At 38.9% G+C, this 17,972-nt stretch overlaps 1 protein-coding gene across 1 annotated transcript; it reads right to left on the bottom strand.

The window, feature by feature from the left end:
* Positions 1-7,135: 7,135 nt before the first annotated feature.
* LOC120724705 (protein-lysine 6-oxidase-like) lies at positions 7,136-16,239 on the bottom strand. Its single transcript, XM_040017032.1, has 7 exons — positions 15,039-16,239; positions 14,082-14,190; positions 13,497-13,634; positions 13,140-13,296; positions 10,337-10,432; positions 10,114-10,229; positions 7,136-9,292 (listed from the first exon to the last, which is right to left on the bottom strand). The coding sequence occupies exons 1-7, from the start codon at positions 15,961-15,963 to the stop codon at positions 9,286-9,288; spliced, it is 1,548 nt and encodes a 515-aa protein (XP_039872966.1). The 5' UTR covers positions 15,964-16,239; the 3' UTR covers positions 7,136-9,285.
* Positions 16,240-17,972: the final 1,733 nt, after the last annotated feature.

Below are 17,972 nucleotides of genomic sequence, written 5' to 3'. Positions count from 1 at the left end.
ACTTGCTATGAAAAAAATCCGATCCTAATCCTATTGCCAAGTGATTCTTTCCTGAAGAGTTTAAATATTTGGTGTGAGCCCATGGGCTGTAGTGTACACTGGGAGTTTTGAAAAACTTAGCTCGAAGATATTCTGCACATGAATTGAGAAACCAAAAATGGCTGCTGATTATTTCTGGGGGGGGGGGGGCTTATTTATCTTAAATAGCACTTGACAGACTTTAAAAAGACACAGCTGCAATCAAAGCAGCAAATGCCTGGTACTGGAAACAGGGTTTTTTTACACCATCGCTTCCATGCGAAAATTCAGAGACGGCATAAATATGTTTGTAGCTACTGTGAGATCACCCAGTGGTTTGGGATTTCTGCATTTTGAAGCCGGTTAGCTTCAAAATGCAGCTTAGAGAAAATGTAAATCATATCAAGGAGTCGAAGTGCATAAAAGGCTAAAAGGTTCTGTATCTAAATGATTTTCTCTGGAGCATGGAGCTGAACTGCCATGTCTCAAAAAAAGGTTGGGACATTTTATTACCACCAGTGTATCCAAAAAAGTGGCCAAAGTGCACTTCACAGAGTGGCCACAGGAGTACCTAATAAGTCAATCAACGTGAAAGCATGTTGGTAATCTGGTCACAGTTTGTTTCTCAGTGATGGCTGTGTTTACTTCTCTCCATCAAATAGAGTGGGACACAGAAATGCACAGAAAATCCTGCTGAAGGATCCTAGAATAGCTCCTTGCTAGACAAAGACAGCAGCTCTTAGTGAAAACATTTTTTGCCATTATGAGCACAAGGATGTGTTACTGAGGTAGTCCATACACTTTCTTTTTTAGTGTTAATAACACTAAAAATGGCACAGAAATTGCTGTTTTAAAAGTGCCTCCACTTCTGTTTTTTCTAAAGAGAGAGGAAACAAGTTAACTTTGGAGTGAATTCGAATGAATATGGAGGAAACATTATAAGTCAGTCTATATGAAAGACCACAAAGAGAGCACCAAAATGTCTACTATTTGAAGGGCAAATGTGTAGGTGGATTAAAAATGTAGGAGTAAAAAGAGCTGAAGTAGAAAAAGTTTGTAAAATGAAAGAGCTGAAAATGTTCATTGGGCAATATCATTGCTGATGTCACCCACTCTAACTGGAAATACATTAAAAACTCATACTGAAATTGACATGAAACTTAAGCTATCATCATTTAAAACCCCCCAAAGATTTAAACTTAATACAGCTTTAAGAGTTCAAGGTGTTGAGGCCATATGAATGGTGTCTTTAGCTCAAAACAGGATGAACTACTTAACTATTAAAGTCAGCTGGGTTTGAAGAAGATTTAAGGTTTGTTCAATTATTTCCATTATTTAAAAAATGCTTTAAACCCAAAATAATTAAAAAGTTGCAGAAAAAGAAAAGCAATAGCACAATTCTCTCCCTAAAATTGTCTGTCCTTACATGGGGGACATCACATTTAAACTTTTCTGTACCTTATACTTCTGCTCTATGAGATGCTTCATACTTTGTTAAACAATAGCTCGGGTCTCTTGAGGTTAAGAGATTAACCTTAATTAACCTTAATTTTAAAATGTAATCTAACATTGTAAAGGCTGATCCATGAAATAATTCAGCGTTTTTGAACACTGAGTTTTTACTGAACCTTATGTCAAATAAAAAAAGAAGAAATTAAATATTCATAAGTTATGATTTGCATCATATTTGTTATGTCCAGATATTTTCATTGATTGCTTAAAAATAATTTGTGCAATTTATTTCGTTTTTTGGGGAGAAAAAGTACACTGATGGTGTAGAAGGCTCAAAAACTCATGTATCAAACATGATACACGTGGCGTTGCAGGGTTAACAGGAAAAAGCAGCACCTCCTTCCTGTTCAGAAACATGAAGACATTTGTTTTTCTTTAGAAAAGTTATTAGTTTCTATCTCTTGACACATTCATGGTCCACTAACTGAGTCAGCACTTTGAACTGTAAGCCATTTATTCACCATTGCATGATTTAGTCCTCTAGATTCAATAATATGCTGAAGGAGTGAATACTAACTCTTTCCAGACTGTAACTGTCAGAATATTTTCTTAATGAAGATACAGGATCACCCTGCTTTCTCAAAGGGCTGGGCAAGAAAGTAAAAGCTTATTTTGTTTTCAGCTGTTATTCTTGACTGAAATATAACTTGTAAGCCAAATATGTTAGGACAAGGAAACTACCATCAATCCTCTGGGCACTCATTTTAGAGTCTGTAAGGCTGGATGTTAGCTAATGTCTGCAGAACCTGAAGCCCAGTGGACTTTGACAAAGGCCATGTCTTGGCCTTTCTGCACATCCTGTCTATGAATCTTGTCAGACCAAAAGTGCACTGGCTGAGCTGTTGGCTGTGCCGCTGTTGTAAATACTGGAGTGAGTTTGGAATGTCAGACACAGATTCAAACCAAGAACAACACCGTCTGCAAGTATTGCCACCTCCAGTTTGTCTAGTCCTACCAAAAATAATACATGAGTAGGATGCAGTTAATGCCAGAGGTGCTCAGTGCTTGGCTGATGGAGTATTGTTTCCTGATCTGTTTAGGTTCTGGATGGAAAAATACAGCATGATGAACAACTGCAGTGTTTGTCTCAGAGGCAGCTACAACAGCTAGGTGCTAATGGGTCTAACCAGCCCCCCGAAACACAGAGCCAAAGGGGGAAAGAGCAGAGCAGGGTTCAAATAAAGACAAGAAATGCAAGAAAACAAGAAATATAGTGAGATGAAAATGCACACAGATCAGATTTGGGCTAACAAGAAACATTATCAGTGTATCAGAGTTTTTTTTAATTCAATTTAATTCAGAATCAGAATCAGAATCAGAATCAATCAAGCTTTATTTGTCACAAGCAGGTTGCCCTGCAGTGAAAATGGGACCCCCCGACCTTACACACATAACACAGACATCACATGGGGCTAATTCATTTCTATTTTTTTTTTTTTTTTAAATGAGACGAGGCTAAATAATTTACATTCACAACATAATGGCAAATATTAGCATTAAACATAGTATTTTATTTTAATTTTGCCTTCTTGTCAATATATATATCAGTGTATGCACATTCAAAAAGCAGTTTTTAGGCACTGCTAAAAATCATCATCTTAAATTCTTTCTATAGCTTGATGACCATAATCACAAGTTCAGCAGTTACAGCAAAGGTCAGTAAAAGTATACAAATGACAAATGTAAGTCTGATGAATTAAAAATTAAGGTCTTTACAATCCTTTTACTGCTGTACAGCTTCTCCTTTTCCAGTGATTGTGCTTTTTTGGGTGGCGTGTATCACGTTAGGACATTAGGAATTACTCGGGCTGTGCATTTCTGTCTTCCATTGGACACAAAATCTCCTGCAAAAATGAAGAGTGAGTTTCTGATGATTCTGCTTTGTGTGGTAGCTCTTGGTATGTTTCCCAGAAAGTTGAAATGGCAGACTTAGCAAAAAAAAAAGAAGCTTTAAAAAGTATTTGAACTAGGCCAAGAAGGAGACAAAGGGAAAAAAAGGAAGATAAAACTGAAAGTTGGTGGCTTACTGTTGCCACCTCCTACTGATGAAATCATAGGAAAGATTTGAAAACATTTATGGAAATAAATTTTTGCAAAGCTTTAATTCTGATGTCTACAAAGTCTGCAGGTGTCATACGTTGTTAGGTAATGTTGAAAACACTGACTGTATATGAAAGATGGATATAGTTTCTGGATCTGAAAAGTTTTTAATGACCAGCAGGGGGCGACTTCTCTGGTTGTATAGAAGTCTTTGGAATAAAAACCTTTCAAATCATTTATGACCTTACTAATACTTTCCTGGCAGCTTTATGATCTTAGTCACTAATGTCAATCTCACTGATTGGTTTATTGACTGACAGCGTGATGTTAGTTTTCTAAATTATGGCCTATATCGAAGTCCAAAGGGAGAAAAATACAGGGTTTGGTTTAGCATGGGTCTACCTTGAATCAAAGCTGCACTGCAACCATCATGTTCAGTTTCAAAACTCCAAGACCCCGATGGACTCAGCTTGAGGCTTTTTATTAGAGCACCTAAGCAAGGACTGGGTGAAGTCTGTGGCTACATCCATCTTTTATATACAGTCCATTGTTCAAACAGGGTTACTTATGAATGATACGTTGTCATTATATGTGAGCTTATATCAGTTAATTTCCATCGTATACCCTTTCTTGTTTCTCATACTAGAAACCAGAACTAAAAAAACATTTTCAGAGTTTAGCAGAGCAGCATGAAAGCAGGGTGTTTTTTTTCCCGTCAGAAGCCAAACATACCAGGAATTCATTTTCTAAAAATCCTTCTCAGCTCAAAATCAAAACACTGTTTTGTCATTTCATTCATCATTGGGAGATTCCTTTTGGTAAATGAATTTGCACTAAACAGATTGCTTCAGAGAAAAATTAATACAAGTGTTTGAAGTAAGAGATGAAGAGCTTATAGACGGTGCAGTGGATCAACAATCAGAGAACAGCAAATCCTTTGAGCCATCCCTCCAAATACCACCCAAGTCAAAGTACCACCCAGCTTGAAAGAGAAACAGAATTCATCATCAGTTTGACTCCGCTGTGTTTTGTCTCTGAGCTCTGTGTAGTTTTCATTGGCCAAATTTACTACAGTGTGTCTGCTGGTTGTGTAACTCCCCCCCCCCCCCCCCCCCCCCCCCCCCAAGGAAGTAAGAGGAAGTAGCCCAGTGCGTCTACCCTGCACACCCTTGCTGGTCTTCAGCTGACCTCAGCTCTGTTCTCGATCTCGGCAGGATGACAGAGCTGCTGAGGAATTTCTCTGCCCCGTGCCTAAACCAACCTGCCAGGATGCTCTCTTTAGGCTCAGCACGTTCCTCAGTTACGTCCCTGCCGACTCTCACATGGCCCCGCTTTGTTGAAATATGACCTTCAAATACCAAACCCTGCCCTTAGTAACTTCTCCAAACACTGTCCACCTACGTGCAGATGCATCCGGAAAATGTCTCTCCTTGCCACAGCAGGCTGCAGGCACATGGCAGACCAGTCCCTTCCACACCTAACCTACCTGTACGCTTGATTATATTTGCTGAGCCTGAATGAAAAGTAGTGCCAAACTCCTTTTTTTTCTTTTCTTTTTTTCCTTTGGCTTCGTCAGGCTTGTGTAAGCCTAACTCAAGACTCTGTCCAGATGTTGGTGTGAAGCTACACAGCTGAGCAAACAGCCACTGTCTTCTCTACAGCATGACATGATTAGAATGACATGCTGGGCCAAAAAGACCAGCTGAAATCTGACAGAGTTAAAGGTTAACATCTTAACTGCAGAGATGGTAAAGTTAGCCTGACCTACAAATGGGCAAAACTCAAATGTTAACTTCAGTGGTGAAATATGAAGATAAATACATACATTTGTTTACTTTAATGATAGTGTAGACTTTAACCTCATAAATCTTCCATGCTGATTATACGTCAGTTAATGTATAATAGTGTCACATATTAAACAGTGTAGACAGTTTTTTGATATCACAGGTTAACCTTTTATCATAAACCCTTAAAACAAAAATGACCCTTTCAAACATTAGTGTATTCATTAGTCAATTTTAAATATAATAAAATACTACTAGTGAAATAATTTAGTAATAATAGTAGAAAATGTGTTCAAAGGCAGAGATACTTTCATCTTGTTTGTGGATTTTTGCTTTTCCCCACCTCAGATTTCACAGTGATTTTGACATTATGTTTTTAGCAAAATACCTTGTGAAATATTAAGAAGATGAAATCTGGGTTAAGATGATTCTAATGTGTTTTTATCCAACACCTCTAGCAATTCAGTTTCGTATCAGTTATCAGTTCAAGTGTTATCATCTATCATCCTTGACATTTCCAGTTGTAGCACAAGTTAGATGGCCTTTTTGTTATAAAAATACAGACATTACTTTAAAAAATACAATTTAAAATACATTCACTTTTAATGCAGTGCTATCACCAACACTAAAATTATGCTGTGGTAAAGAATATGCCTGAATAAATGAACAATGTAAATCAGATTGTGAGACTTTGAACCCCTGCACTTAATACAACCATGGCCACGGACTCTTAGTCTTCATTTATTTTTGTCTGTGAGCATGCTGAGACTTTTAAATCTCTGCTGCAGATATCCTCTGCTGAAATAGTCACAGTCTGTAAATATTGTCTCCAAAATTCCTGGACAGACTGAAATGGAGTCGACTTAATAGGAGCAGGGGGGATTTTTTCCAGACACTTTCAATAACATAGACAATCTATTCTGGCAGGGAAGCACCTTGGCAACTTCCAAACCATTTCAATTGTGTCTAATCTCCCCGGTTTGCTTCTTTTTTAAGCCGAGGCTGAGCTCTGTTCCGTTGCAAATACCCAACATCTGTGCATTTAACGGCGCATTCATTGTCTGGGGCCTGTTTTCCAGTGCATCACTCAAAACCACTTCATAATGTACAAAACCTGCACGAGTAAGTAAAAACATCTTTGAATCAGACAAACCATCATCCACTCAAAGCGAACGTGATTGGAGCAGGTTTGCTTTTTTTTTTCTTCCGTCACTCATTGCTGTTTGAAACCGTCTACTGCTTGCTGCAAAAACACGGTTGCCTTTAGAAAAAAAAAAAAAAGTTCAGCAACACGCTGGACATCCTCCCTGGCGTGATGTGTCAATCCTCCCACTCAGACAAAATATCCCAGAGCTATTAAAAACACCTCATCCCGGACAAGCCCCGCGCATGTGAGTCAAACCAAAATGTGGTGAATTCTGAGCCAAGAAGGATTTTACAACCCTTTTTTAAAATATGCATCGAAGAAGAGAATTGGAAAAGGCCTCCATTCATCATGCTCTGACTGTGTTTTAGTAGATATGGCAAGGATGCAGAAGATCTTGTGTCTTCACAGAGGTCTGTCAGCAAACATGCCGCCAGCGTCTGCCTGCAGGCCTGTTTTTGTCTCTGAGGCCGCACACTGAGGATAGAAACTGCTTTAATCCTGCAGTGTGCTTATGAGTTATCTCAGATCTTACATCACAGCTGTTGTCCAACTGTGATGTAAGATCTGAAACTGTCAAAAGTATAATTTATACTACTTTTCATATAGTAAATCAACAGACAATCTTGAAAAAAATCCAAACATATTTTGGCATTTTCTAACATGAAACTTTGATTTGTAACGTAATGCATCAAGACATCAGACTATATTTTCAACACTGTTTTATCATGTGAACATTTCCATTCACTCAGTTATACACTAACACACACTTGTAGAAACATACTCATAACATACATCCTTGACAATTTAACATAAAACGAGTATTTGCAGTTTTCTAATATGTCCAAGTTAAAGGATGAGCTGGATGTGGTTTTGTTTGTTTCCTGTTGTCAACAGATCCCCTGAAAAGATCAAAATGAAGGATTTCTACTAGGCCTTGTCTGTGTTTATTCAAAACCTGATGCATGTTATTCATCTGCTCCCAAGAGCTCCACTGAAAAATATTCTGAGTCACACTCTTTAACCGGCTGACTTATTTCTTCTTTTATCATCAACATGGATGCTGTGGTTTATTTTTACTGGAGTCTTCATTCACTATCCGGCTGCCATAAATACTGCTGTTTGAGTAGTGTTCGCTTACTTAGTGTGCTGCAGTTTTAGAAAATTATGTTTTTTTTAGAGCCACATATATTATACATATGCAGTGTGATCCTATAGAAGGCCACGATCACACTACACAATAGTCACCCAGTAAGAGCTCAGTCCTGGGACTAAAAATGGGCTGCTTTAACCCATGGGGTGTTTTGTAGTGACCTATTGGAGAATACAACTTCTCTTTGTCTTTGTAAAACCTTCCACCATGTGTTGTGGATCTTCTTCTCAGTTTTGGTTTAGATGTTTTTCCATGAGAATTGTTGACAGTAGCGACGATCTAGAATATCTTTTATGTAAAAACCTCTTAACATCCACCAGATTGGATGGTGATCTGTTTAGGATGTCTCTGAGCCACAGGCTAATAAGCAGGTTTCAGATTCTATCAGTAACCTTTAAGATGTGGTTTCATACATGTGTTTGGACCTTCTATTATAACTAATGTAGCTCCTGTATTATAAGAGGAGCTAACCTTTTTCTTATTTTTTCTTATATACAAGGTATGGTCAAAAAGCTCCAGGAACACTATCATAAAATAACAAAACAAACAAACACAAAAACATACCTGATTTAATTTCAAATTGAAGACCGACTTCCTTCGTGGTACTTGCTGGTAATTAGAATTGGACCTCCAGCTATGACCCAGCAGTTTTCAGTTGAAGCGTCCTAAGTTTCCAAGCCCGATGGCGACACTTCAGGTCAGGAGTGTGACGAGGAGTTTTTGGAGGGGGTTTGGAGGGTGTTCCATGAATTCACCCGTCATGACCAGACTATCAACATGGAGTTCTACAGTAACATCCTAAGTTGTCTACAGGACAACGACAGACGTTATAAAACATCACTACTTTGCCTGTTGGCTCTGAAGCGTCAACTTTAGTGTTTTGGTTGCCATGGTTTTTCAAGCCTGATTTGCAGAGCATTTGATGATATCTGATGTACAGTTTTACAGTGGTTGATATTCATATGATCAAAGTTTCAAATAATAATGTCACTGTATATGGAAGTACTGTACTCCCTGTGATCCACAAGATCAGGCATCAGACTGCTCTAAATGCATGGTCAGCTTTTTTCCCCTAATATGGTCACGCCTAATATATCAGGCTCTGGGTGTGAGCAGACCAGCCCGATCCAACGTGATGTTTAAGGAAGAGAGTTTCCCCAAAAGAGTGGATGTTATAAGGTTAAATAAAACTCTAGATGTTAATAATGTGCACATAATAGTAACAAAAATCAGAAAAAAACATTAACAACGACATCAAATGACAAACAATACACACATTTCAAGCGAGTAAGTAGCACTTAAAGGAACAAACGTGTCTACGAACAGTACTTGTATTTGTTAAGAAAAACAAACCAAAACATAATTTGTAACCAATCGTAGCACTTTTCTAGAAATACACAATCAAGTAATTCTGATGACATCACTAGTTCCATATACAAAGTTTGTGTAAACTAATTTTGCATTTATTCTGAATAAACGCAACCCCAAGACTTCATAGCAGGAATGCAGCTCACCATTACAATACAACATTTTACCAACTGCATAAACCTTTTTTCACTGATGTCGTTGAACCTGTGCAGTACAGAGGGGGTCTTACTGCCAAACTTCTGCATGTTTCCAGAAAAATTAATATTTCAACCCCTGAAAACAGATAAAGAGAAAATCATTAAGCATTAGGAATTAGAATAAAATATATTTGATACAGCTTTGATGCAACAACCTGATAGTTTTCACTAAAACATTTCTGGGAAATGTCCCAGATTTTTGGAACCACTAATTTAAACTAATTTGGATAACATATATAAAGACTTAATCTGAAATATTTACCAAATGAATCATTCATTCCAGTTCAATAAATTGAATGTGGTGTTTAAAATGTCCAGAGTACAAAAACACAGCCTACAGTCACAGGAAAGTGTTTGCAGTACGAGTGCAGTCCTGTGAAAACCCAAGATACAAACCTAAGATGTGCTTTCATCTTTTTTTCTTTTTGGTTTCTTCTTCTTCTTCTTCTTTGTTTAAGAAAGAAGAGACTTTCTCCTGTTAGCCCTTCCAAATAAACCATGTTCAATCTTTTTTCAAAGTGGTGTTGTGAACTTTAATCTTTTAAATGCTAAGTGTGGCCTGTAGAGTCGGAGATGCAGCCGTCTGGTTTTTTGCTGTTTCTCTGAGAATTGCAGTCTGACCTTGAATTTGCTGAGATGTCAACTCCTAGGAAGATTGTGGCACTGGGTTAACACAGACCAACAAACTGACAAAGCTTCTGCTTGCTCACACTTGCTGTTGATCAGTTAATCAAATCTATTCGATTAGCAGCACTTAAGCTGCTACTTACCTTCCTAATTCTTATGAAAACAGGGTGGACTTGGTTTTTCACAGGACTGCACTGAGCCCTCTAAAAAGCATTGTTTTTCACTCGAATCTATGCTACGATCATGCTCAGAGAAACCCTCTCATAATACCTCGTTATTCGACAGTTGCGTGTCTGAACATAAACGCCTGTGTAAGTAATATCACATCTCACTACGTTGTTGTTGAAGTCTGACTCCAGGATGTGGAAATTGGGATTGACTGTAACCTGACAAAAAAAATACATAAATCATGAATAAATTCTGTAGCAGGAGGTTATAAACATTTATTTCTGTGTTGTGAAATACACATACAGAGAATGAACATGTGACACACCTTCAAGATGTAGTTTCCTGGAGGCACATCAGTGATGTCAATCCACTGACAGTCGATGTTGGCAGCGTAGATGTCATGGCAACCTGGGCTCAGACCCTACAAAACACAGTCACCTCAGTGAGGTTTATAACTTGAACAGGCGCACGCATATCTGTCATAAGAAAGCATTAACCTTAAACATTATATAGAGTCAGAATCACAGAGCTCACACAAAAGATACGATAAATATTCCTGTGGCAACAGGATGTTTAGTTTTATTGGAATAAATGTTCTAGTTAGAAAAACATTTCTCTGATGTGGATTTGGAGGATTTGCAAAAGACAAAAAACACAAAAGCATCTTTATTTCTAATGTGATAAACTAAACAGAAGGATCAGAAGTCTGTTGAATAGCTTATGAACTTTTTTCCATTGTTACATATTTTTCTTTTTTTCTGTGTGTGTTATTTTATTACTCAGCCTCTCATTTCAAATACCTCCTCCCGTTTCTCCTGTTTGATTGCGTGCTCCGCCCTAATGCGTCCCACTGCCTCTAACTGTCTTCCCTGTGTATTTAAGCTGTATGTCTTCCCTTTTTTCCCTTCCAGACTGTCTTAGTGTGCACTTTGCTTTCCAGCATGCTCTTAATGAGCGCTGCCTTGTGTTTTCTACCCAGTTCTGTTTCCTGGTATCTGGTTTAGTCTACTCCTCGTGCTTTTGTCTGTCTGGATTCATCACCTGCACATCAGACTCACTTTTACCTCAATAAAGACTCGTATTTTCTCCTAAAGCTCTTCATAAAAGTATCTGGGCCTTCAGAATAATGCAAATGAACACTTGCAGTTGTTTTCCTATTGAACTACTTTAAAAAGTCCTACCCATTCTTACTTTTCTTGTTTAGCTCTTATTTGCTATTTAAAGTGGGTCTCCACTGATTTTACAGCTCAAGTATATTTACTCATCATGGTGAGTGGCTGTGAACACAGCTGTTTAATGTCGTCTGTGGCTCTGAAGGGGCTTTGTGAAATAAATGGCGAGAAGCCTGTGAGCCAGTTCAGTCAACTCAAGCAGCATTGCTTCAGACACACGTGACATGTCTCACTTTCCTCACATCACCCTCCCAATTTGATGGTTTGTTTAAGCTTCATAATTTGCAATCTCTGTCCTGCACTGCTGCTCCTTCCACTTCCTTAAAATCTGCCTGTGCATATTTAAGTATCAGTAGTGTGCCGGAAGTGTGTAAGTGCTGTGCACAGCTTTACAGATCCACATTGTCAGGGGGCAGGGTCAAAACTCTGTAGAGGAACCGGTGAGCTACTTCACATGTTTTTGCTGTTGGGCCTGATGCAGTCATAGTATACAAAGAATGTGTCTGTACCGGAGTTACTGTAGTTTTTTAATTTGTTTTTTATTTTTATTTCGATTTGATATGGTTTTTTTTTTCAGTTTCTTTACAGAGTGAGTTTTCATATTTCATTTTAGTTTGTAAAATTTTAGTTTTAGTTTAGTTTTTATTAATTTCAGTCATAGTTCTAGTTTTGTTTTTTAATTTTCATTGCATGGAAAGAGGCAATATTTAAGAAAATCAATGCAATACAAATACTGACTCATAGTCTTGTAGACATTCAGAGCTTCAGTAAATGCCCATCAATGCCTCTTCAGGCATTAATCAAAGTAACAGATACTAAAACTAATGATGTTTTCTCTACATTTACATATTTTATTGCAGTTAGTTTTCCAAGTTCGCAAAATCATTTCAGTCTGCTATTTCCTTTTCAAAAGTCTAGTTTTTATCTATTATTTTATTTTATTTATTTATATTTATCCATGATGGGTTTTTTCTTGTTTCTCCTTCAGTTTATTTAGCCAATCAGCTTTCTACCTACGGTTAGCGACATCATCTTCGGGCTGCAAGCCGTTGGTTTTCTGGAGGACTTCGCATAAATGTGTCTGTGTAGTCTCTGTGCTGGCTGAATTGTGTGAAGTTAGAGCTTTGGATGGATGTTTCACAGATACGTGAAGCCATAATTCCTGCATTACTCATCACTTTCAGGCTTTTACATGTAACAGATTTGCAGGGAGAGTATATTTTTCTGCTGCTGTAATAAATCATTTTACACCCGGCTTGTCTGATTGAGCTGATCTCACCATGAACTTGAAGACCTCAAATATACCAGAATCCTGGAGAGTCCAATGCAAAAAATGTGTTTATTTAGTCAAATACTGCTTGAGTTTGGCACAAAGGTGGTGACAGTTGATATATAGCAAGTCTCTACTGCTGTTTTAGTCTTTACTTTACAGGGTAGTTCAGAGAGCAGAGAGTGGGGGAACAACACCCAGGAAATAGCCTGAAGCAAAGTAGACTTCAGCCTCCATGCTTCACCTGAGGTGCATAGGTCAGCGATAGCAGTAGCTTTACATTTAAATTTAAGTGCATGTAAAAGTATCTCCGTCACAAATCTCTTTTTACCAGATCGGGAATGATGCATCTCATCTCAACTTTAAACCTTCACTTCACAAAGATCTTAAGACTTTGCATGTCTACTGCTGACCTATCCCACAAAGGTATGGAGGGTTCTTCCTGTTAAAAAAGACTTTATCTCCACACTGCCCTCAAATGAAGTTGGGCTATGAAATCTTGCGAGAACTGTTGTAAATCCACAAGCATTCCGACTCAGAAAACAAATAGGTGGATGAATGTTTTAAATAAAATTAAACCTAACTGAACTGAGCGTCTTCTTTCTTTATGTTTTTCCTCAGCTCTCGTGTAAAACAGATATCAATCCGTCCGGCGTTATATCACATAACATATGATGGTGTGTTACCTGCGTATGAGCTGTACAGGCATAGCGTCGCCTGAATCCAGGATCACAGTTCGTGTCCTCCAGACAGAAACTGGCCTTGTGTCCCTCTGCCACTTTACGTCCTGTGATAACATCCAGCAGATCGTAGTTGCTGAAGGCGTCCATGCTGTGGTAGTGTCTGTGGGTGCAAAACAGATGGAAAAGAATCAATAGCGGATATTTTGTTATGGCTCAGGAATGTCTAAAAAACCCGCAATTTTATTGTCTTAAGTGAATTTTGAGGGTTTGGTGTTCTTCCTAGGTTGTCATATCTGAATGGCTAATCCCTTTTAAAAATTTTTTTTTTAAGAAAAAGGATTTAGGAGTCATCAAACTCACTGGTGACAGCTGTGCCAGTCCCACTGATATCTGGGCTTGAAAGGGAGGAAGTCAGCGGTGCCTTGGTTCTTCACTTTCTGTGGAAACCGCAGGAGGACTCTGAAGTTGATGTCTCGCACAGCGGGTCCATAAGCCGATCTTGGATGAATCACAGGAGAAAAAGGCGTAAGCTGCATTGGAAAAGTGCAACTGGCTGAGCTCCCAGGTCTAGTTTTCTTAAAAGTAACAGAGCGCAAAGGGTTTGTTCCATTGTGCTTAATGCTTTTGGGAAAACCAAACCAGAACATTTATGTCTTGGCAGGACATGATGTTGGACAACCATGTTGGACAATCATTGCTACGTAATATGATCAAATGCTTTTGTAACTCGCTTAACAAAACAGTTATCCCAGCATGCTTAACAGCTTACACTGGCATAATTGAATGCAACCCTAAAACAACTAAAAGTTGTTCTTAAGCATGTAAAACGGATCCCCACTGAGAAAAAAACAAAACAAAAGACATAAGTATGCGTGTCTGCCTCAGTGTCTACGTGCTGCTCTGTTCATACTGAAGAAGTGAATCACTTCTGGCACCTCAGATTACCTGGCCAGACAGTTCTCCTCAGCCGCACAGCGAAGCGCGTACATCTGCATGCGCTGGACATAGGTACCTGCTTGGATGGCATATGGGTCTGGCACAAGGTCTGGCAGTCCTGTTGGGAGGAGATTAAATGGACAGTCCAAGTTTTTTTTTTTTTTTCCTCCTGACATCTTAATGTTACCAACTTATTCATGCTGAGAATAATCCACAGAAATAGACACCCTGAAAATGTAAGCTGCTTTGTGTTTGTTGGCATAATTTAACATGTTTCACATTCCTTACAGCTCCAAAAGCCAAATAAGACTTTTTTTCTCTCTCTCCTTGGCTTTTTGTTTAAAGTGAGACATAAAGTTATGAAAATTGTCCTTAAATAATCAAACAAGCAGATGATTTTAAATATAACAGTGTTTTTGTGTGTCCATAGAACCGTTACATGAATGTAAAGCCAGTAATATTCATGCCAAATAATGGATAAAAAGCTGTTTTAAAGTAGTGGCCAAATTAACACTAAAACAGGTTTTGCTTGCTGGAATTGTATTATTTTAAAATATTGATCACAGACACAGTTTCTTAATCCACTCTTAATTTCAATAATTTACATTGCAAATCTATCCATTTGGCTAACTATATAAAATATAAAATTTGAAGAATTTTACATCGTGGACGTTCATGTGAAGTGGGCCTGATCAGTGAAACGAAATGATTAAGGTGTAAAGGCTCTGTCTTGTTATCATAAATTTAGAATATAAAGTTTTCATTAATTCACAGAAAATGTACTTTTATGTAGTATGAATGGATCAATAGCAAAAACTGTAAAACTTAATAAATTACTCTTAAAAGTTCAAAATCTGAACTATCCTTTACACCGTCCCGTGGGCCAGACAGAGGCCTTATGTCTGACACCCCTGATCTACATAATCTGACTTCTCTAATATTATATAAATGGAACACTTGACCTACCGTTTTGGAAATATCCTGTGCCGTACCCTGTGCCAGGCGGACGGAGGGTGCGGGCCGCTGACCTCCCTCTGGTCGGATACATGTTGTAGAAAACAGAATTCCTGTGGTTTTTAAGCGGGTTTCGAGGGTCGTCATTGACCATGTCCTCTCCATTGCTGTTTTCCTCAGTAAGTGCAGGAAATACAGCCGGTGCCTCAGACTCATTTTCCGGACCTGACGGGTGTGCTGAGATGGAGCGATCGGTCTGAGCAGGTTGCCTGGAGACGGGCGTCACCTCCGGCCCCGCGCGTAACTGTTGGTTTTGCGCACCAGGTCCGGATTCACCTATTCTAGTATGTAGTGCGGTATTATCCACAGTGACAGAACCTCCATTACCGCCAGAAAAATCTGTTGAACTCCCCGGTGAAGAGGCGTTCGTGGTTCTGGTGAATTCACCATTAAAATGGCGTGCGCCTGGATGTCTTACAACTGCTGCTGTAGGGCGTTCAAGTCGCTGTCTGAACCCTGACGCATGACGATTCACGGGCGCATACGGTCTAACATCGTGTCCAGGTGTGAGAAGTCCCGACTGTGCACTGTTATCAGTCCTGAACTGTCTGGAGTCATTTGGTCCGGTTCTCACAAGCGTCATTCTTCTGCGCGCTCCAGACATCTGGCTCCCGGTACCATCCCTCCGACTGCTCACGTAAACCCTGGACTGGCTGGTGGACCGATACGGAGCCTGGTACTCCAGCCCAGTGCTCATTAAACTGTAAACCTGCCCGTTGTTCTCCCATTGAATCCGGTGCCGCCAGGGGCCAACCGTGCGCTGCTGCCCAAAGCTGAGGGGGAGTAGTCCTTGGAAAATATATAAAAATAAAAGTGACCGTTTAGCCATGGCAATTAAACTTAATAAATTAAAGCCCACGTGTAAGTTAACAAACATCACGTAAGTTTCCACGCACAGACGTTGAAGCTTCGTGGAGAATGGATTAAAATAGGCAGTGCGCTTCCAGTTTCAGCTCTGACACAAAACAACATAGCACTTCTCAGGAGGACTGAGAGATGGAGAGGAGAGGAGGGCTGAATCCTTTTTTCCCGGCTCGTTTGTCGAATTCAGTCCAGTTACTTTCACTAAGTCAAGCTTCTAAAGAATTTAACCCATCCCTTGCTGTGGTTACGTGCGGTTAGACAAGTACGTTTGCTGAGTAAATTTCACGCAAGGGTGTAAACTTAACTCAGCCAAATGCATCACCTCGAGCTGGTAAAGCTCAGGGAACACTAAAGAACACAAAAGGATATGAGTTGTTGTGTTTAAGTAATATTTTTTGTTGAGCAGAACTTACTTTTTTATTTCAATATCACTCCTTGTTATTTGACACGTTGATCACGGCTAAAATGCGAAAAAGCTAAAGATATCTTTATATGGAGTTAAAAAGTCACGCACGACCAGTTTATCAAGCTAAAAAAAAAAAAAACGAACAAAAAACAACAACAACAAAACAACGATAACAGCTGACAGTTTCAAATGAAACATGAAGACATGCAACAATCTGGAAAAACTTCACATTGCGTAAATAGTCTTATTGACCACAAGGTGGCACTTTGTATCTGTATCAGACCATCCCAGTTTGCAGTGCCCTAACAGCTATCACGGAGGGAGCCCGTTCCCATAAAATATGTCCATCTTTTCTTTTGTCATTTATGACTATAACTCTTTTTAAGGCTAGCTGCACAGCTTTTAAACACGCTTCTGTTTGTTATGCTCAAAGGTGTTTCTTTGGGGATTTCTTTTCAAAGCCTAACAATGGTCAGTGCCTTCATTGTTCAGCTATACCTTTTTTTTTAAAATCAATATATTACCAAATAAATAATACAAGCAAGCTATTATGTTTAATCTGATTCCAGACTTAAATCCTACATAATATAAATATATTTTGCATCTTTTCTGTTTTATTACAGCTAAGACTATGATCTGTCTTTACAAATTTTTAACCCACTCTTTAAAAACAAAATACAGTTCATTCGCCCTTATCTGGAGCAGAACAGTATCATGTATATTTAGCTGAAACTGCACCACATGGTATTTGAATGAAGTGAGGTGGAGATTTTATCGCAAGGGGTTAAAGTTAGGTTTAAGATGGAGCGGGGTGTTGTGTAACAGTGTGAAGTTGGCTCGATGGGTCTGCAAGGCTGCAGTTGGACCTGATAGTAGCTGTGTTCGACACACAAGCTGCTTGGGTTCAAGCTTAAACACACGTTTGGTGTATACTATTATACCTTGTTTTTTAATTAAGTGTGCCAGAAATGCTGGCGTCTCCCACTGCTGCTCTGGACTTTCTGCCCCACGATGCTCTCTGCCAGCTACACAACAGCAGAGCCTGAAGGTAAGCAGGTCAAAGCTCAAGGCACAATGTTAAGATTGTTATGATGAGCCAGTATGTCCCAATCACATTGTATGAACTGCTATAACAGTATGAACCTTGTGAGAGGATCTGTAGTAAGTACTGAAAGAAAAACATCAGTCTGCTATTAGGAGCTCAACAGCTGTCTTAAACATCAGCAATTACAAGACGCAGTGACTATGCACAATAACGAAACACTCTCTTGTTCCAGACAAGTCCAATATATTAAAATGATTATATAAGTCCTGTTTCATGCTCCCTATTTTTTAAACTACAGTAAGAAAAACCACTCAGCAACACAGAAAGTGGGAAGAAATTAGAGAACCAACAACAAGAAAAAGCACAACAAAAGCAACAGACATACAAATCTTATAATGGACGTTTGTGCTGCTGTGTTAGTTCCCTTTAAGCCAGACGTTTTCTGATTGGCTGTCCCATGCAAACAGAAGGTGTGAAGTTTTTGGCTCACAAGAAGTTCCTTTATGTCTACCCAATATTAGAACTTTATTGTTTTTTGTAATATTGTGACAGAAAAATGGAGAGCACAGTA

The sequence above is a fragment of the Simochromis diagramma genome, unplaced genomic scaffold (assembly GCF_900408965.1).
Source record: "Simochromis diagramma unplaced genomic scaffold, fSimDia1.1 OVJJ01000205.1, whole genome shotgun sequence".
Taxonomy (NCBI): domain Eukaryota; kingdom Metazoa; phylum Chordata; class Actinopteri; order Cichliformes; family Cichlidae; genus Simochromis; species Simochromis diagramma.
This window is presented reverse-complemented; position numbering and strand designations above follow the sequence as displayed.

Excerpts from the sequence above, each read along its gene's own strand:
- LOC120724705 (XM_040017032.1), bottom strand. The coding sequence starts at position 15,963 with ATGTTTGTTAACTTACACGTGGGCTTTAATTTATTAAGTTTAATTGCC. Across the intron at positions 13,635-14,081 it reads GAGGAGAACTGTCTGGCCAG|ATCGGCTTATGGACCCGCTG; the intron begins GTAATCTGAGGT and ends GATTCATCCAAG. Across the intron at positions 10,433-13,139 it reads CCTGTACAGCTCATACGCAG|GGTCTGAGCCCAGGTTGCCA; the intron begins GTAACACACCAT and ends TGTGTTTTGTAG.